This window comes from Dasypus novemcinctus, chromosome 8 (assembly GCF_030445035.2).
Source record: "Dasypus novemcinctus isolate mDasNov1 chromosome 8, mDasNov1.1.hap2, whole genome shotgun sequence".
NCBI lineage: Eukaryota > Metazoa > Chordata > Mammalia > Cingulata > Dasypodidae > Dasypus > Dasypus novemcinctus.
In genome coordinates, this window is record NC_080680.1 from 60,369,089 (window position 1) to 60,390,830 (window position 21,742).

Genomic DNA, 21,742 nt, shown 5'->3' on the forward strand with positions numbered 1-21,742 from the left:
AGAGACTGGGAGTAAGAAGGCAGTCTTGGCAAGGGACAATGACAGCCTTGATGTGTCCTGGCCTTGGGAATAGAAAGGAGGAGATTGCTGTATCCACATTTTAATCACTAAATAGATGGCAGTAATGAGATCAGATGAAGAGGGTTAGAAAGCAGAAACCACAGATAACTGAGTTTAATACTCATAGTGATGGTGGGTACCTTTAAAAGTTTTAGGGATCAAAAGCAGTAGAGTAGGTTTGATAGAGAGAAGTTATATAACTGTTGAAGCCATAGAAAATGTAGTAGGTACATTTCGTTAACAATATTCAAGCATTCACAATTTTTCATTAATTCATACCAGTTTTCTGTCTGGCATGTTTCAGTGAAATTTAACCATTTCAGAATACATTTCAAAAACTCTTCCAGTTATACAATAAAACACAAAAATACAAATAAAAAATGGGCAAACACTGAATAGACATCTCTCCAAGAAGATATACAAATGGTCAATAAGCACATGAAATGATGGTCAACATCCTTAGCCATTATGGAAATGCAAATCAAAACCACAGTGAGATACAACTTTACATCTATAGTATGGCTATAATAAAAAAGAAAACAATAAAAAGTGGTAGAAAAATGATGTAGTCACTATGAAAACAGTTTGGAAATCCCTGTCTAGGTATATAACCAAGAAAAATGAAAGTGTATGTCCATACAAAAACTTGTACATGAATGTTCATAGCAGCATTTTTCATATTAGCCAAAAAGTAGAAACAACCCAGGTGTCCATCACCAAATGAATGGATAAAAAGAATGTGGTATATTCATGCAATGGAATATTATTCAGCCATAAAAAGGAGTGAAGTACTGACACATGCTACAAAATGAAATTATGCTAAGTGAGAGAAGTCAGTCACAAAAGGCTATATTTCATATGAAATGTCCAGCATAGAAAATAAAGTAAATTGTGATTGCCTTGAACTGAGGGTGGGAAGAATGGAAAGTGGTTGCTAATGGATATGGGGTTTCTTGGGGGGATGAAGATGTTCTGGAATTAGATAGTATTGATGGCTACACAACCTTATGAATATAGTAAAAGTCATGAGTTGTATACTTTAAAATGGTTATATTTTATGGTATGTGAATTATATCTCAGTTTTAAAACTGAATTCTTTAATATGGGACATGTTGGAAAAAAGAGTACATTTCAAAGAAATTTAATACTCTTATGTCACATACGCTATATTTCCTACCCTTAGCAAAATTGTGTCAAATGCATTTGAATTTGAATTTCTGTCTACTGCCTTACCTATGAATAAATTATGAAGTGCTTTATTTCATACTTAGTTTCCTTTCAGTTGCTACATAATTATATATCCCTTTTTATATTTTAAGTGATCTTACCTGTTGACATGTCCAAAAAGGAATGAGTTAGTTTTTTACTCCCTGCCCTCTAAGGGATACTCTTTATTTGCCCATTTTCTGATCCTCAAAATTATAATAAAATCACTTTGTTTTGTTATCCAGCTTTAACAATACTTGAAATAGTGTATTTTACTTGGGACTTTATACAGGCAATAGAAAGAATTAAGATAAGACTGAACCTTTGCTATAGAATTAATTCAAAAAACATATATTGAGTGCCTACTGACTGTCAGGTACTGTTTTAAGTTTTGGGGATGCAGCAGTGAACAAAAGATAAAACTTTCCTGGGGATGGGGACCAGTAAACAAAAGGTTAAAATATATAAACTGTGAAATTTACTAAACAATTAACTTGAACAGAATTATGCATATATATTAAAATATGTATATATGTATAAATAATAAATATTTATAACCACAGTGTAGCTCTTCACTAGAATTTGTGTAAAATTTCTCAGCAAGGCGTAGCTAGAATATGTCTTGATTTGTTAATCCTTTTCTGGGTTTCATAAAGTCTGTGTTAGTCCACTTTGTGCAAGTATTTTTTTGTGTTGGGACCATATCAAAAATACTGTTTCTACCTTCAGTTGTTCAGAACTTGAAGTACAGACTTTGATACGTGTTGTTTCTTTAGCTTTAAATATTCCTTTTTCTATTAGTTGCTTCAGATCTTGCAGATGTTGAAATTTAAAATGGTTCTCTTTCCCCAGTGTCCTTTCTGCAAAATATGCTTACCTCCCATAGAATGCCTTGCAGTACAGCCGTGGGAAGGATTTTATAAATCTCCCTGGCTTTTGTAAATAGCGTAATTTCCAGACTGAAGGTTAACTGAAAGTTTTCCTCACAACTCTTAAAACATTTACTCCCTGCTTGCTTTCTATATTGCACTTACAACAACACATGTACACATATGCACACATTCACACACATGCATAATCACACACTCATTATCACACCATAAACCTAACACATTTAGTTACCCACAAAGATTTACTCCTCTCTTCCTAGCTGAAATAGCCAGAGTAAAAAGTTCTCCACTCAAAGCCCTGCTGTTTGTTTGTTTTCTTTAAAAACAAAATCAAAACAATTTCAAGCCTACTCTCAAGCAAAAAGACTTATGTGGTTATGGTTAAAATGACTATAATACCATTTAAATTAAATAAATAAATGTAATTTGAATCTACATTATCAGAACTTTCTTGTTATTCTATTCTCTTTTTCTCTGTCATTTTAGTAATTTTCTTTGTGTAGTTTTATCTGCTCAACTATCTATCCTTGTGCTATAAGAAAACAAATAAGTTTTTAACTAGTATTCTAAAATAGTCTTAAGCATATATAACATATTACTACCTGGAAGTTATTTATTAATAGTTAATTCAGTTGTCACATGTATATGAAATTAGCAATGCTATTCAATTCAGTTGAATTCATTGGAATTCAATTGAATTCAGTGCTATTCACTTTGACAAACTCTGAGTGCCCATTATGCATAAGAGTACTCATCTACCTGGGAGACAAATAAGACAAAATGCTTAAAATCTAAAGTAGAATTTATAGATAGTATATGGGTACTGCAGTCAATATTCCTTTCCATTATGATTTCATTGGTTTAATTCACAGAGAGTAACCTTATCCATATTTCCAAACATTGGTAGGCTCCTAATTAGTGTTGACAAATTCTGCCTTCTGGATATATAAGTTCCTTGAGGGCACAAGTTAGTAATCATTTATCTCAGATAACATGCTAAAGAAAAGCAGTCAGTAAATCATGCCCTAAAATTACAGATTATCCATAGGACCAATATAGCATGAATTTATTCCAATTTTTGCACCTAGAAACCCAGCCTTTGTCACCTCCTTCTGGTTTTTATTGTTTATTTCTTTGTTTGTTTTTTGTAACATTCAAAGAATGTCAGCAAGCACAGTATTCATCTAAATTTAGAACTAGGTTTTCCCAACCCTGCAGACAGTAGAATAAGGCAAATGAAAGGAAGCACAATGAGGTAGTAGAATAAAAGCAACATACATGCAATCTTTGCATTGTAAAATATCTAAGCCAACCACTCTTCCTAAGCATGATCTTTGCTTCATAGAATGATACGGAATTCAGTAACTGCTGAAGAAGTACATTTTCAGCTTTGTATGGCTGAGACTTTTACTCAGTTTCACTTTATATTGGCCAAAACTGTTTGTGTGTGAGCAGTAACTTGCAGTGGTTTATAGTCAAAAGACCTGGATTTGTATCCTGTCCCACACTAGCATGAGAAGCCCTTAGGTAAACACAAGTCATGAAAACTTCTTTAACTCAGTATCTTCAACTCTAAAATAGGAAAAATACCACATCACAGACTTGGAATGGGTACTTAAATAAAATAATGCATGTAAAATGCTTTATCACCAGTGAACGGGTTGTCATTCTAGTTATTTGCTATGTTTAATTATTTTTGTTTATTTTTGCAAGACTTACTAATAGTCACAGAAGATATAGCCCATTGCCTGGCATATGATAGGTAGCAATGAATATTTGTTAAATAAATGAATTAATGTGATCCCCTCGAGTGTGTATAAGCCATTGTCTACATTCTTCCATATTCTGGGGTGAGTTATATTTCAATCAACACTTAGGGGCACAGTGATAAACAAAACACTAACTAATTCAAATTCTCTTTTGGATCTTTCCCAATATCTTTTATTTTACTTCATTTACCATTAAGTTTCCACCTGCTAAATACTTTTATATAAGTTTTGCTGTTTCTTTTTCTGAAGTCAGAGCTCATATCCACATGATTCACATTGTTGTTCACACCATATCGCTCTGTACCCCAGAATAATTTGTTTATTGCATGCATAAAAAGTCTCCAGTTTGTTGCAGAAGACTGTAAACTCTTGACGTGTTCTCTAATTTGTGTATATCCCACCTAGTCAGCAAAGAGCATATGGGGAACAAACATAATCCTTAATGTATAGATACCATCACAATTATGGCATTTTAAGAAGAAAGTCAATCATATTAGGTTAGACTGGGATACCAGTATAAAGATGTGCCATTAGCCATAATATGTGCTGGCTTTGCCTAGAAGAATTTCCAGAATCTCTAAAAAATGTCTTGCAGGGCCAGGGGTGGGAAGAGTTGGAATGCGTCAGACATCCAAACTAATGTGCAATGAGAATTGGGGAATTTGGTCTTTTCTGGGTTGGTATCATTGTCCAAATCACCAAGAGGACATGGTAGTAGTCTCTTACCTATGATTATACTGGAGTAAAAGTGGCTCCACATGGTGCGAAGATCACTGCTGGCTGCCGAGGGTCCAGTGACATCTAAGCAAGTTTTTAGGGGAGAGAATTAGGGGTTGATCAGGAACCAAACAAGAAGCCTGAAGACACCGTTGGGTTTGGAAGAAAAGCTTCATTTAGTTTATATGTTGGAGCACTTATTTTCTATCTTATATAACTTACCAACACTGTAAACAACTTACTGGTTGTTAATTAACAAAATGCTGAAGTGTTTTATCAAGAGCCACTCCCACCCTAAAGTCTTTAGAAATAGATCGCCTACTTGCTTTAAATGTTATAGGAATACTCCTTGAAGAGAAAAGAATGAATTTAAAAATTTACATTTTTCAAGTCTTTTTTTTTTTCTCAGTTCTCTCTTATAACTTCTATAGTATGGTTCAAAATGAAAGGAAAAACATAAATTATAGCTTTTACCAGAGACTGAGAACAGCAGACACAGCTTTCCATGTGTGCCAATATTCAGGAGAACTCCAAGAGATATATAGGCTTAGATATATGCTGGAAAAATAAATTAAAAATAAACAATATTTGGGACATTATAATATAACTTCTCAACTCTGTCACACTCAGGAACACAAATTCCAAAGTAGGACCCACTGACAGGACACTGAACTCCAGAGCCATCTGCTATGACCATAGAACCTTTGTGTCTCCATAGCCCTCAGGAGCACTGCTACCTGGGGTTGTATCTGCTTTGGCTATCTCTGGGATCCTGCTGAGGTATGCATAAGTGTGACCCCTCTGATGACCTCTCAACTCTTTTTTGAAGACTCTTAGCCATATAAACTCATTTGTCTTTACCATTTCCCCCTTTTATTCAAGGTCTTTTCCTAGTTGCATCACCAGTTAGTGATTGGTAGTAAACCCTTGGCACCAGGGAGGCTCATCCCTGGGAGTAATGTCCTTTGCTGGGGGAAGGTAATGCATTTACATGCTGAGTTTGGCTTAGAGAGTGGCCACATTTGCGCAACATGGAGGATCTCAGGACATAACTCTTAGGCACCCTGCAGCTCTAGGCCTAGTTGAAATTTCAGGCACACAGGCTCATAAACATAGTTATCAGTATCAAGAGCTCATCATTGGAACATCCTTCTTCACTGGTCTTTGCCTTTGCACTTGGAAGATTGTTACTGTTCCATTGGGAAATGTGACAGAGCTCCTCTGGTTAGGAACTCAGTACTCCCTCAGTTGTCATTTGTAAATGTAACTACTATGAAAATACCTAACGAATATCTGAACATTTTTATATACCCTATATACATGCCCTGGAGAACTCCCTCCCAACCATGTGTTCCCCATCAATAACACCCCACACCAGTGTTCCTTCCCTGCCATAGTTGAACCCCTCTGTGGTCTAAAACTTCTTCAAAAATGAAGCCTAATATATTGCCAAATTCAATTCAAATGAAACAGTAATGATAGATTTAAAGATTAGGAATAGAATACGTACCGATTTGGAAAAACTAAAATAAAGTAAAAAATAAATTGGGGTATTAAAAAATAAAAAATATTATAAAACTTTGTTTTTGACATTTTGCCTTTCATCACTGTAATAGGTGTTGCCCTATATTTACAGTGGCAAGGCAGTTTCTTTCATTCATTCCACAATGTCTACATCTCCTTTTTTTTTAATTTTTAATTTTTAATTTTATCTTCAAAAAAGTTTTAGATCATAGTAAAGTCACATATACAATATAGGGGACTCCCATATATCCAGTATCAAACCCTTTTCTCCTTGCCTAATATTGATCTTTTTACATCTTCATGATATATTTCCTGTAGCTGATGGACAGATATTGAAATATAGCTACCAAACATGGTTCCATTTTGTTTTACATTATGGTTTATATTTTAGACTGTATAATTTTCTAAAATTTTAGTTATATTATGGTTTACATTATGGTTTACATTTAGCCTATAGACTTTTCTACATTTTTGGTGAAATTTAACATGTCCTATATCCATTATTGCATGATCTTGTGGATCACTCCCATTGCCCCCCAGTTACCCTGCTTCCATCTATTCTATCTTCTCTACCCCTCCCCTTAGGGCCCACAATGACAACCAAGTTTCGCTGCTTGAATGGCCAGATTCACAGATACTTTGCAACAATACTGAGGACTTTAGACATTAGGCTGCCCCCCACCCACACACATTGGGAACCACCAATTCTCTCTCGAGACACCCTTCCCTCTGTTTGAGAACATCAGGCTTCCCAGGATGGAGGCACACCTTCCCACTCATTGTTTGGGTCTCCACACAATGATATAACTCGCTATAACAAGATGAGCACTCACACTCCCTAGAAGCCTGCTCTTGTGCCAGATGCCCCCATTAAGCACCTTAAACAGGTAACCTTTCTTATTATATTTTCTAAAGAGTTGTCTCAACATTATAGTTTCAACCACATACCTGACTATCTCCCATGTTTATCTGTTCTCCCCAACCCTCCCCCCAATTCCTTGAGCCATCTGACCCATCCTTCTAACCCTAGCCCCCTCAAGCCTGCAAAACCCCACCAAATAGTATCCCTATGCCCCCGTCTCATCCCTTTCCTATACAACTACTTACCTCCACTTTATCCTCTGAGACAGCTTGGTTTGCTTATTTCATGTCAGAGAGGATGTGTAGTATTTGTCCTTCAATGCCTGGCTTACTTCACTCAACATACGGTCCTCAAGATTCATCCATGTTATCCCATGTGTTTGTACTATATTCCTTCTTATGACTGAGTAGTATTACATTGTATGTATACACCACACTTTGTTTATCCATTCATCTGTAAATGGGCATTGGGGTTGATTCCAGCTTTTGGCAATAACGAATAATGCCGCTATGAACATTGGTGTGTATATATTGGTTTGTGTCCTTGTTTTCAGTTCTTCTGGCTATATACCCAGCAGTGGAATTGCCGGGTCATATGGCAAATCTATAGCTAGTTTTTTCAAAATTCAGTGCCAAATTAAAATTATAATAAATTGTTCTTTCTGAAAGCATTTTAGGTTATTTTAACAAGTTCATTCTCTTACAAGATAATAGAGTGACTTCTATCCACCTAAATATATGTGTTTTTGCATGGATATGCGATATCTATATACGTGTATGTAAGTATATGTATATATGCACTAAAATTTGCACCTTTAAATTTAAAATAAACTACATTGGACTTTCTGAAATCTCAAAGTCTCACTAAATCAGGTCCTTTTTGGTGAGAAAATATAATACAAAAAGGTTAATATCTCACTGTCAATATGACACAAACTAGAAAAAATCAACTTTTATTTTAAAAGAAATTTGTTTTTAGTAATATTCTTCAAAGTAGAAATGAGAATGAAAACAAAATGTCAATTTTATGAAGAAGATTGTGGGAAGAAAGTGGAGTAGGTAGCTCCAGGACTTAGTCCTTCCACAAGAATATCTATTAAACAGGCAGGAACTGTCTGAAACCACTAACTTGAAACTCTGGAGCCTGAAGAACACTGTACAGCATCCAGGGAAGAGTTGGAAGAAGAAGCTGATAAATTATCACAAAGAACAGTAAATTGCTCTTTCTCTCAACAGCAGCTACCAGTGTCCATCCCCCACTCTCACAGCAGGCCCCTGTAGGGTCCAGCCCTTGGCTAGTTCACTGGTGATATTAATAGAAAGAGACATAAAAATCCTCTTCCTCAAGACGGGGTAGGCACAACCAATCACTGATCATGACTTTTGCTTAATGACTTAGGATCATTGAGGGGCCCAGCTCTGAGCGAGCCATTATTTCAGCCTGCCCCAGACAAAGGCAACAATTGCCATTGTTTCAAACCACCCCAGACAGGGGTGATGGTGGTAGAGACTAAAGAATGAGGCTCTTTCTCAGTGCTGCAGGGACAGTTAGTTGAAGGGCTGCATGTTTTGCAGGACAAAAGGCTCAGCTTTGGGGAGCCAAACAAGAGGCTTTTGGTGCCCTTCCAGATTCCCTCCTTTGGGCATTGTGGAGCTAGGAAGTGCCTCCTTGTGGGTCCCTGGCCCTTTTTCAGCTGGGAAAGACTGATTTGGGAAGCTCCTCTCCAGCATGCTCCTCTTCCCAGAATTTGCCCTTCAGGCAAAAGCAGCTTGAGACAATGAAAGGAAAGTAAGAAACTTTAGAGGCAGAAAGTCTGGGGCAAAACCTTGCTGGCTCCAAACACCCAGGAGAGAGGGTTCTCTCTCCCAGCAAACAGTAGGGCAAACCGAACTCCTATAACGGGAACTCAAAAAAGCTAAAAATCAAAAGCCCAGGATAAGACAGAGGCCCAGAAAGACAGGGAAAACCCTGTATAGTATTCACCTTGGGCAGACCTGCCTGACAGGAGGATTGAAGATCAAGAAAATCTGTCTTACCACCACCTGGTTACAAAATCAAGAAACAGACATCTCAGGGAAAATTCCAGCATTAGAGAGAAGGGGCAGAGGTGGGTCATACCTTAACTGAATAGCATCATCAAAAGTTCCTACTTGCCATGAGTTTCCACCCACAGGAATGGATTAGATTTAACAATTGTTTTTTATACTATATATATAACCATTTGGGTAATCATAAATGCCAATATTATTGTAGTGTATTATTTGATATGTAACTCCACTTTTTTCCTAAACATACTAAAATGCAAATGCATAAAAAGTGATGATAAATCTATATTTATGGACATACAATGCACAAATATATAAGTGAAAACATATACCTAAAAAAAGGGTAGGAGGATGGAATAGTAACAGGGAAAGTATAGAAAAATGTGTATGCTATTGAAGTTAAGTTTTTTTTTTGTTTGCCAAAGGATTGCCAAAGCAAAGTACCAGAAATGGGTTGGCTTTTATAAAGGGAATTTATTTGGGATAAAAGTTTACAGTTCCAAAGCCATAAAATATCCAAGTCACAGAACCATCAGAGGTGCTTTCTCTCCCAAGTCAGCTACTGTGGATCCTGGTGTCCAGCCACATGGCAAAGCAAGATGGTCACTGATCTCTGCTGAGGTGTCTGCCTTCCCCTCCAGAATCTTGTTTCCCAGAGCTCTGCTGTGGGCAATGAGGAATAGGGTTTGTCTCCTTCTGGGCCTCGTCTCTCTATTTTGGCTGCTCCACTTCCTTCCTGAGTTCAGCTGCAAGGTATTAGGCATATGGCTCATCTCTCTCTGGTTCTCAGCTCTTTAAGCCTCTTGTGGGCTTCTCTCCTTGCAGCTCAGCTGTGGTTGAAACTCGAGTCCTTTCATTTTCCTTGTTCTAAATAGGAACACTGTACATTTTTTAATGCCTTAACTTCCCATTACCTAGCTCTACACCCTCCCCTATTAACCTGTATTCTAGATTCTGATTCTATGAGTTTATTCCAATTTCATATCAGTGAGGTCATACAATATTTGTCCTTTTGTGTCTGGCTTATTTCACTCAACACGATGTCTTCAGGATTCATCCATGTATCAGGTCTTCATTAGTTTTTATGATTGAATAATATTCCATGGTATGTATATACCACATTTTGTTTATCCATTCATTGGCTAGTGGATACTTAGGTTACTTCCATCTTTTGGCAATTGTGAATAATGCTGCTATGAACACAGGTTTGCAAATATCTTTTTAAGCCTTGCTTTCAATTGTTTTGTTTCAGATGTTTTTGGTAGGGCAAAAGAAAAAGGATCTTTGCTCTTGGCAAGTCAGGTTGCCACTTTCAGGTTCAGTCCAACTTAAGAATCCTATCAGTGAAAGGGTAACTGTGCTTCCTGTATCTGAGGGAGTTCTGGGGGAGAATTCAAGGCTATCCCACTATAGAATGTATGGAGGATTTAATTGACTCTAAACTGCCTATATGAAGTAAAATTACTCTTAATGTAGACTCCACAGTAGCAGAAAGTTAAGGTTAGCTGGTTTTAGTGTTTCTTTAAATCTTTTGCCGTTAAAAAAAATGTGGCAAACAAATATGCAGACCATTGAATTTTTAAATCAATTTCCAAGGTGTGTTATATTTTAAGTTCAGTTTCAGTCCTATCTCCACCTACTCTGTATTTATATACTGAGAATTGATATTCATGTGGCATTATAAGATTTTAAAGAACTTTCCTGAATAATCAAAGATTAAATTATGTTCACTCCAGGCTTCAGGTTAACTATAATTTATGAGATTTAAGAATTAGTGTGTGTGTGGGGGGGAGGAGCAGATGTGGCTCAACCAGCTGGGCCCCTGTCTACCATATAAGACACCCAGGATTCAATGCCCAGGACCTCCTGTTGAAGGCATGCTGGCCGTGTGGTCAGCGGAGTGCTAGCCTGCACCACGTGCTGGCTTGTGTGGAGTGCTACCCCATGCAGGAGTGCTGCCCTGCTCAGGAGTGCTGGCCCACATGGAAAGCTAGCACAGCAAGATGACACAACAAAAAGAGACACAGAGGAGAGAGAATAAGAGACGCAGCAGATCAGGGACCTGAGGTGGCACAAGAGAATGATCGCCTTTCTCCTGCCACAGAAGGTCCCAGGATTGGTTCCTGGAGCTGCCTAATTAGAATACAAACAGACAAAGAAGAACACACAGGTAATGGACACAGAGAGCAGACAATGGAGGGAGGGGGTAGAAATAAATAAATGTTTTTTTAAAAAAAGAATTCTTTAGGGAGCAGATGTGGCTCAAGTGACTGAGCACCTGCTTCCCACATTGGAGGTTCTGGTTTGATCCCCAGTGACTCATAAATGTAGAAGCAAACAAATAAAACAACTCAGGGAACCGATATGGCTCAGTGGTTGAACACCAGCTTTCCACATGAGAGATCCCAGATTCAATCCCTGGCCATGGTACCTGAAAAAAAAAAAAAGAATTAGTGATCAACTATATGTGATATAAATGATAGCTCTCAATTAACCAAACTAGCCAGTTAATGGGAAAACCTATTCTCAGCCATTCTCAAAATTAATAATTTTAGTTAGTTCACCCTCAACTAAGCACAAATTTTTATTTATAGTCTATGAAAAAATTGTGCTAAGTGAATAATGCATAAGTGGTAAGGGAGGCTATTTATTTATTTATATATTTATTTCTCTCCCCTTCCCCCCCTACTCCAGTTGTCTGTTCTCTGTGTCTATTTGCTGCATCTTCTTTGTCTGCTTCTGTTGTTGTCAGCGGCTCCAGAATCTGTGTTTCTTTTTGCTGCGTCATCTTGTGTCAGCTCTCTGTGTGTGTGGCACCATTCCTGGGCAGGCTGCACTTTCTTTCGCGCTGGGTGGCTCTCCTTATGGGGTGCGCTCCTTGGCGTGGGGCTCCCCTACATGGGGGACACCCCTGCGTGGCACAGCACTCCTTACGCGCATCAGCACTGCACATGGGCCAGCTCCACATGGGTCAAGGAGGCCTGGGGTTGGAACTGCAGAGGGAGGCTATTTTTAAAACTAAGGCTGTTAATGCATTCTTTGGATATGTATTGAGTCAATTCCATAAAGTAGAAACTATTTGTAAAGTAAGAGGAATATGCACTTAAATTTTTTGGTTGCAATTTAACTTAATGTATTTTTTTAAAAACAATAAAAAGAGTTTATAGCAAGCTTTGTAATTCAGACTTTCCCTTAGTCTTCCTCTAAATTTGTTTCATTTATGAACTGTTTCATTATAAAAAATTACATGAGTTTTCTATTCTTTATTATTAATATTTAATTTCAGTAGGCACTTTTCTATTAAAAATTATATTAATTACCATTGGCCCTCTCTATTATAAAGTTACATTAGCTACAATTGACTTTCATTTATTTAAAAAAATAATTTTTGGAAGACCACTTTGAAAGCTAGGTTTTCAGTTGCCAGTAAACTGCAAGTCATAAACATTAAGTAGAATAAACAGTCAGCTTAGTGGGAAAAAAGGTCAGAATTAACTTACAGAAAACAAAACTAGAAAAATTGAATTAAATTAAAATAAAACATCAAGAATATGAGCTTTTGACTACAGTTACTTAAAGATTGATAATATTATTCTCCTGAATTATTTGTAGACAAAAGAACCTGCAAGAATAAAAGATGTGCACGTACTGCACATCTTGTCGAAAGAATTGATTGCTTTTGAACATCCATAATGTGTTAAACTTTATAGAAAGCTTGCAATAAAATAGGATGGACAAACAGCTCTGGTTACCTTTGGGGCTTTTCATTTTATTGGGAGCTAGAGGAAGAGAATAAAGATGGAGGGTGCCAGCAATAAATTAGTAAATGGACCTCTTGTACCATCTTGGGGGTTTCCTGGAAGGGAAATTCTTTTAGATAGATTTTGTAAAGAGAAGGGAAATGTACAAATACATGATATGCTGAAAATTGTTCAGATCACGAGATAATAAGAGTAGGTCTAGATTTTAACTTGAAAATCAAATTTGTAAATAAGATGATTGATGTCAGTACACTGTGGCCTGGTCAAAATTCTATGACATTGATAATTTAGGAAACTATGAAAACCAGCATGTTTCCCAAAGTCTATTCCATAGACTACTAGATTCATTAGTTTCACATAATAAATATAAGAAAATGATAGACAAATGAATTTAGAAACATAGGGTATTATTACATTGCCCTCTTGGAAAGACACAACAACTGTTAGCATTTAGAAACTCTAAGAAGTTTGAAATAAAAGAAATTTAAGCTGAGTTTGGTTCCCAAACATTTTTTATCAGACCTTTCTTTTTTTAGAAAAACTTTAGGTAATTAACTTCTAAAAACTCATTTCTGCTTTTGTTTCTACCAGCAAGAGATAGAAGATTATTCCCATCTTATTTATCAGCCTTTTGGAGATAGGAATGCATGTGGTACTGTATGACATTACTTCCAAAAAATTAAGTTGTGCAGTGGCATTTATTGTTCATTTCTTCAACACCTTGTATTAATATCCTGAAAATTCGAATTATCTTATTTGTAACCAATGAAACTGGCAGTTTGGCCAAATGTAACTTTTTTCTGCATCCCCAAAGGCAATTTGTTGAAGTAAGATTTGCTGTTAGAATCCTTATCTTCCAGAAGAGAATCTAATATGTTCTTTTCCCTTGATTTTAAGATATACTTTTTCTACATTTTCACATTTCTGAAACTGGAATGCTTAGTTAGCATATGCATATATTCAATCCAGTAGGATTTTTCTACCTTAGAAAAGCTGTTTTTAAGTCAATGTGTGTATCTTATATTCAGCTGTGTCTTACAACTGAAAAAATGTGCTATTTTGGTATCTTATGCTTTCTTCAATGGTAAATTGCAAGAAAGACCAATATGTGAAGCTCCTGTGGTTCTAGGGAACAGGCATGCACTCAGACTTCCTTAAGGTGAAGGCAGTTTATTATAAATATATGGGGCAGTTCTATAGACCAGCTTTTTACTCTGTTTGTCCTTCCTGGCCTACATGGTCTATTTTCCTTGGCCTGTCTGCCCTCTTCTTTCACTGCCAGCTGGCCAACTTTTTTCTCTTTTCCCCAGCCCAAATTTCAGAACATTTCTGACTGGTTTAGCTAATTATAATTCCCTCGGCCTGGCAATTTCCTTTTCCCCAGGCCAGCTCATACATACAGAAGGCATCTTTTGGTCAGGTACTGACCAAAGTGCCATAAGTGGTCAACCTGGTACAAGGAGGGGCCTAATCCTGCTTTCCTGTGGCAAAGGGGACTGGGGCATGACATGCATTTTCATCAGTAGATTCAGGGCAACAAAAGTAGCCATTTCCTGGTAAGGGGCAAGTCCAAGAAATGACTTACTGAACTTCTTAATTATGATAAAACCCTTACATGAGAATAGATAACCGGAAAGGAAGATGGGAGTACTATGGGAATTGATTCGAACATTTCCGATTTTCTTCTACCTACACATAATTGTACGAGTAGGAGTTCTACAGGCAGCCCAGTGGAACAGAGGGAATAATAAAACTACCAGAAAAGTTATATGAAGTTATATAAATTATTAAATTTTAAAATGTACTCTATATTTTATAAACTCAGCAGTTTGCAACATGTGTATTGCACTTTGATATGCCAAACAAACTTTTCTATAACTTAATCAATGGGTATACTTTTGCCATTTTTTTCTTTTGAAATTTTACCCACAACTCTTGAGATGTTCGGCCCTAACACAGACAAGTATATTGATAGTTGAGAGTTCTTTCTCATTCTTTTATGAGTGATGAACATACAGTACTTCTTCTGTGGGCCTGTGTGCCCTAGAGATGACTGTAACCTGCTATTGATCAGCTGATTGAAGATAAATGGCTTAGCTGCTTGTATTGCAGATTACATCATTAACATGGTCAGTAAACCATGAATTGTTCGATAAGGCGTTTATCTTTTTTCATTTTACTTCTGCTCTTTTATCATTTTTATTATAAAGGACAAAATTACCCACACTAACCAGCAAGATCAGTTTGAAAAGACATCCAGTAGGGTACTATTATGGATGCAAAGTTGCAGATAGCTGAGTTCTAATGATTTAATGATATTTAGTATATGTTTTTATACAGAAGAAAATATAGAGTTTTGATTATCTTTTTTTGTGTGTTTCTCTTACAGCTTCCTTTTGCCTCATATTTACTAGAAGCAATACTGGAGAAAATAAATGCAAAAAAGAAACTCACAAAAGAATATTTCACAATTATGGAAGATATTAGATGATACTACAATGGAGAGCTTTATCAAAATGTGAAAACTTTTTATGTGGTGTTATTGGAAAAACATGCATTGCAATCCTGATACAGTATCTGCTCCAACTATCAATAGTCAGGTTCAATACCAAAATAAGAAGTCTCAAACTAATTAATTGTTGAACAAGTGAAACTAATTAAGTGCATATCCATTTAAAGGGAAATAGTGTAGCATTTGATTGTTGAATACAAATTTTGCCACAAATCAATGCAAACTTAAAAATGATTTTCCTTCCAGTACATTAGAAGAAGCAAGAACAAGCTTGGCACTCACAGAGTATAAAAAGAGAATATTGTAAACTGAAGATTTTATGTTTTAAGTTTTATAAAGAAACTAGAATTTTTACATAAAACTACTATAAATTGCCTTAAATAATACAGTGAGCAACACACTTGTTAGCAAATATAAAATGAAACATCATAACTTAAGAATGAGCATTTAATAAAATAAACTGTGTGATCCAATGTATCTGTTCTCCTTGGTAAACAAAATTCCCAACTCAAATGGAAAACAACAATTAGAAAAAATTTTAAATGGAATATCTCATCACAGCATTTTATAAAAATTAAAATGAGGCTGCATAGTATTACTCGGATACCAAAACCAAACAAACAGTATAAAAAAAGAAAGTGTGGTAGGCTGAATAATGGACCACCAAGATGTCCATGTCCTAGTCCCTTGAATCTGTGAATATGGCATCTTATATGGTTTTAAAGATGGAGGAAGGGGACCATGAACCAAAGGAAATAGGTAACCTCTGAAAGTTGGGAAAACAAAGAACCATATTCTCCCCCAAGAGCCTCCAGAAGGAACCATCCCTGCTGACATTTTGACTGTAAAATTGATTTTGAACTTCTGGTCTCCAGAACTATAAAAGAATAGTTTGCATTTTTTAAGCTACAGAATTTCTGGTAATTTGTTTTAACATCAATAGGAAACTAATACAAATTTGCTAAACTTTTCTTTAGAAGTTTGCATCTATGTTCATGACTGATAATGGTCAAAAGATACAAGATCAAGGCTAGTTCAGTATTCAATGTAAGCCACTATTTTAGACTACAGGACATATAGCACATGATCATAGAAATTGATACAGAAAAAGCATTTGATAAAATTCCACATCATTCATGGAAAAAAACCTTCAAAACCATAAAGAAAGAACTTCCTCAATTTTATAAAGAAAATCTACAAAAACCTACAGCTAACATTATTCTGAATTGGTGAAGATTGAATGTTTTCCCCTAAGATCAGGATGTCTGCTCTCACAACTCTTATTCAATAAAGTACTGGAAATGCTAGCTAGCACAATGTCAAGAAGGTAAAACAAAACATATACAGACTGGGAAGAAAGAACTAAAGCTGTCTCTGTTTTCAGATAACATGATTCTCTTAAAAAAAAGAAACAACTAGTTGCTGTAATAAATGGGTTCAGATAAATGAGGTCTCAAGATACAAAATCAACATACAAAATCAATTGTGTTTTGATACACTAGTAATGAAAATGTAGAAACTATAAAACGCAGTACAGCTTACAATTCAAAAAAAGGAAACACTTGCATGTAAGTCTAATAACATGTACTTGGCTTGTATGCAAAAACTGCAGAACACTTATGGAAGAAATCAAGATCTAAAATAACTGGAGAGATATGCTGTGTTCATGGATAGGAAGAGTCAACATATTAAAGATGTCAATTCTCCCCAAGTTGATAGACATTTTAAAACCATTCCTATCAAATTCCCTTCCTTATATTTTCTCTAGATATAGACAAGATTACTCTAAAATGTATATAGAAAGGCAGTGTAACTATGATACTAAAACAATCTTGACAAGGAAGAATAAAGAATAAAATCACTCTACCTGATTTCAACACTTGTGTAACTACAGTAATCAAAACTGCATGGCAAGGAGGGATAGACACATAGATCCATGGAACAGAATAGAGAACCCAGAAATGGACTCACACAAGTATGAACAACAGATTTTTGACCACAGTGCAGAAACAATTCAATGGAGGAAGGTTAACCTTTTCAACTAATGGTGCTAGAGTGATTGGACATCCCTAGGGGGAAAAAGGAAGAAACTATCTAAACTTCACACATTATATATAAATTGTCTTAAAATGGAAAATGGATCATAGATTTAAATGTAAAACTCTAAAATTTTAGAAGACAACATAGGAGAAAATCTCCAGGACCCTGACATCATGAGGCATTTTAGACACAATCCATCAAAATATAAATTTGATACATTGATCATAAAAATTTAAAAAGTTTTGTACTGTGAAAGACTCAGTTAAGAGAAGGAAAAGACAAGCTAAAGACTGGAATAAAATATTTGCAAAGCACTTATCTGACAGAAAAAGGACTCATCCAGGATTAAAGAATTCTCAAAACTCAGCAGTAAAAAAAAAAAAAAAACAAAAGCAATCTCTATGTGTAACTTCATATCCTGGGAAATTAAAAAATAAATGTAGAGGCCATGGTTCCTATAAACAGAAGTTGCCATGGTTGAGTGTATATCAGAATATGGAACAGAAGAAGGGATGAATTTTACCCTCCAATACTCTCCCATTAGAATTTTGCCTATACTAACTATGCTTCTATAATTATACAGAATTCTGCCCACTGGCACACATGATTCTTAGATTTAGAGGGTCTGTTTCAGTTTCCTAAGCTGCTTTAACAAATAGCATGAAATGGGTTGGGTTAAACAATTGGGATGTATTTGCTCACAGTGTTGAGGCTGAGAAAATGTCCAAATCAAGGCGTCATCCAGGCAATGCTTTCTCCCTGAAGACTGAAGCATTCTGGGGCTGACTTCCAGCAATCCTGGGTCCCTCTGTCATATGGCAGGGCACATGGTGGCATCTCCTGGTCTCTTTCTTCTTTTCTGGATTCTGTTTCAGCTTCTTACTTGCTGTGGCTTTCTCTCCCTCATGTCTGAATTCATTCCATTTATAAAGGACTCCAGTAAAACATACTGACTGGTCTGGGCCACATACAGCTTAACCGAAGTAACCTCATCTGAAGGTCATACTTACAATGGGTTCACACCCTCAGGAATGGATTACACTTAAGAACATGTTTGGGGGTGGTGGTGGTACATACAGCTTCAAACCACCACAGGGTCTGAAATGAAAATTATTGTAAGAAATTTATAGTCACAAAGAGAAAGCCTTTTTGAGTACCCTCAAATAACTAAAACTCTGTTCAAAGCTTGAGTAACCAAACATTTTGAGAGAGTCCTTCCTTACCTGGCCTACATATCTATGTTCCAAAGGCTTTGTAAAGTAAGTGGGCAGAAGACATGCTGTTTTTAATTCCTGTATTCCATGCCTTAGGTATTAGCACAATATTTGTGGGAGAGATTTAATATAACAAAAGAGAATAAAAATGAGGTTTTTTTTTCCTGCCTGTGACATGAAAGATTCCATCAAATAGATGTTTTTTTAAAAGGCTGTTAGCTTCCTTTTTAATTTTTAATTATACAAACATATTTGATTCTTAATGTGTATTTCTTCTATTCTCTAGAGAATTGTGGGTACTGCAAGATTTCTCTTTTACAGGCCCATCCTCAGTTTCCTTCTTTCTTCTTAAACAACCCACACAGTCCACAAAATCACAATCTTGACATCGTTCCTTCCAACACTTTTTGCCACATTCAGTTTTACTTTCCCCTAGGATATCATCATTGAGGATCATTTAAAAGAAGGTTGTGCCCTCCTGCCTACTGCACTCAAGGTTTATGATAGAAAAAAATGACGCTCTTTGTTAGAGCTGACCTTGGCACAAGGGACCCAGAGTTACTATTTACAGGGGTGTTGGACTTCTCTTGGCTTGTGTCCCATCCCATTCTCAGAACCTGGAAAAATTTCCCTTTACCTACCTAAATCCACTTAAAGCACTCTTCACATATTTTGCAGAGTTTTAATAGAGCATAAAAGTAAAAGATATAAATGCAGTTTTAATTATCCCGTAATATCTTATCCCAGGTCCCTCCTATTCAACCTAAAGTGAAAAAATTTTCCTGTCTTTGATGTGTCCATTGGGCTTGGTACCTAACTCTAGTTTGGAATTTAATACCCATCGTTTGTTCTCTTATTTTATACACCTGACTACATCCTTTGACTTGGCAGGTAATGGTCTCCATTATTCCTTAATGTACCTGTTCTGACATGCTCCTTGTTCATCCAATGATGAAAGAGAGTCAGAAAAATAAAATCATATCCAAGGCTATTTTTATTTTCCAGCCTCTTTGTATTTTCACATAATTTTTAAAATTTTGAAATAGTTTAACATACACAGAAGTTGCAAAAGTAGTATATGGAGTTCTCCTGTACCTTTACCCAGCTTTTCCTGATGATAACATCTTACATAATCATAGTACATTATCAAATCCAGGAAATTTTCATTGGTAAATTGCTATTAACCCAAATATAGGACATATTCAGATTTCACCTGCTTTTACACTTATTTTGTTTTTTGTGTGTTATTGGTGTATAAATATATGACTTTGTATATAGATTCATATAACCATAAACACAACTAGCACTCAGAGCCAGTCCATCACCACAATGTCCTTCATGTTACCTTTCAAGAGTCAAACTATCCCCCTAACTGTAACCTTTACCAACACTGATTCATTCTTCACTAATTTTGTCATTTTGTGAAGTTTATATAAATAGACTCAAAGAGTATAAACCTTTAGAGTTTAGCCTTTTTTACATGGCATTATGCCCTGAAGATGGTATGTGCCTCAACAGATCATTTCTTTTTATGGCTAAGTAGCATTCCATTAGATGGATATACCACAATTGGTATATCCATTTTCTCATCATTGGATTCTTTCTAGATAATTTCTAGATTGTGGCTATTATGTATAAATACTATGTAAAAGTTACTATGAACATTCATGTACAGGTTTTAAGTTTCCATTTCACTAGAATAAATGCCCAGGAATACAATTGCTCTGTTGCACTTAACTGTATAAAAAACTTCCAAACTATTTTCTAGTGTCTGTACCATTTTATATTCCCCAAGTAATGTCTGATGAATCAAGTTGCTCTGCAGTCTTACCAGGACTGTATTGGCAATATTTTTTATTTTAACCATTCTAATAGTTGTGTAGTGGTGCCGATTTCCTTTCTAAGTTCTTTCAAGCTCCTCCTTTCTCACCATGACCTCATATAAGTCATCTTTTTTTTTTTTTTAATATCTCCAGAGCCTACTTTTGTAGTCTTCAGAAAGCATGGACTTAGAAGAAGAGGATGATTAGAGTTAAGCGGAGTACATGCTATTTTCCAGACCAATTACCTGAAAAAATAACTCCCAGTAATCACTGTAGGTTTTATAAGAAATTTCTAAAAAACAGGTCTATTCTATTGCTGTGTAACAAATTGCCCCAAACCTTAGTGGCTTAAAAAATATATTTATTCTTGGTTAGTTTCTGTGTGTCAGGAATCTGGGCACAGCTGAGCTGCATCTTCTGGCAGTCATCTCCAGGCTTGACCCACTCAGTAGCTTACTCATGGTTTTGGCAGGATTCAGTCCCTTGTGAATTGTTGGGCTGAGGACATCAGTCACTTGCTGACTGTTGGCTGGAGGCCGCCCTCAGTTGTTTGCTCATGTGGGTCATTTCAAAATGGCAAATTGTTTCATTTATACAAACAAGGAAGTCAGGGAAAAAGTACAAGCAAGACCAGAGTTACATTTTTATAACCTCACCTCAAGTGACATCCCATTACTTTTGCCATATTCTGTTTGTTAGAAGCAAATCACTAGATATCAAATATACACATGCTTAAAGAGGAGATTACACTATAAGTATGATTAGTATAACTAATAGGAGGTAGGGATCATTAGGAGCCATTTCAGAAGCTGCCTACCACAACAGGTATTTAAACTTGACAATCTAGATGAAAGAAGGGCTGCTGGAGAGATTTCCTACAAGCTGCCTTTGCCAGGTAAGCATATATTTTACATAGAATGTTATTTATTTGTGGTGATTTGGGGGAGAAAGACTGATGGAGCTTATGGGTTTCAAAATCACATTTACCTCTTGGCATGACTATAGGATATAACCACAGAGAGCCCTCTACGGCTTGTACTGAAAAGTATATTATAAAGTGTACCATAATCAACACTTACAAATTAATAAGAAAAGAAGGAACTGGAAAAGGCTAATAAACACATCAAGAGATATGAAAACTCAAGTGGATATAAAAAATTACTTACCTCTCTGACTGATAAAACATAAAAACTGGTAACATTCAGTCCTGGTGTAGAGTACATGGAAATGAGTATCTCATTTTTTGCAAGATAACTTAATGTCTGCTAAAAAAATGGCTGAAAATGGCCCTCTTGGCAAACTACCCTAAGAATGAAAGC

At 36.1% G+C, this 21,742-nt stretch overlaps 1 protein-coding gene across 4 annotated transcripts in view; it reads left to right on the forward strand.

The window, feature by feature from the left end:
* Positions 1–15,817, forward strand: part of CNTLN (centlein) — a 425,457-nt gene extending 409,640 nt beyond the window's left edge. For 2 of the 4 annotated variants that reach the window (XM_058301902.2, XM_058301903.2), the window contains exon 26: positions 15,224–15,817. In XM_058301902.2, the coding sequence (XP_058157885.1) occupies positions 15,224–15,325 (102 nt within the window). In that variant the 3' untranslated portion in view covers positions 15,326–15,817. The remainder of the gene's footprint in view (positions 1–15,223) is intronic. The other 2 variants (XM_058301901.2, XM_071216755.1) reach the window with 1 other exon arrangement.
* The last annotated feature ends 5,925 nt before the right edge of the window (positions 15,818–21,742 follow it).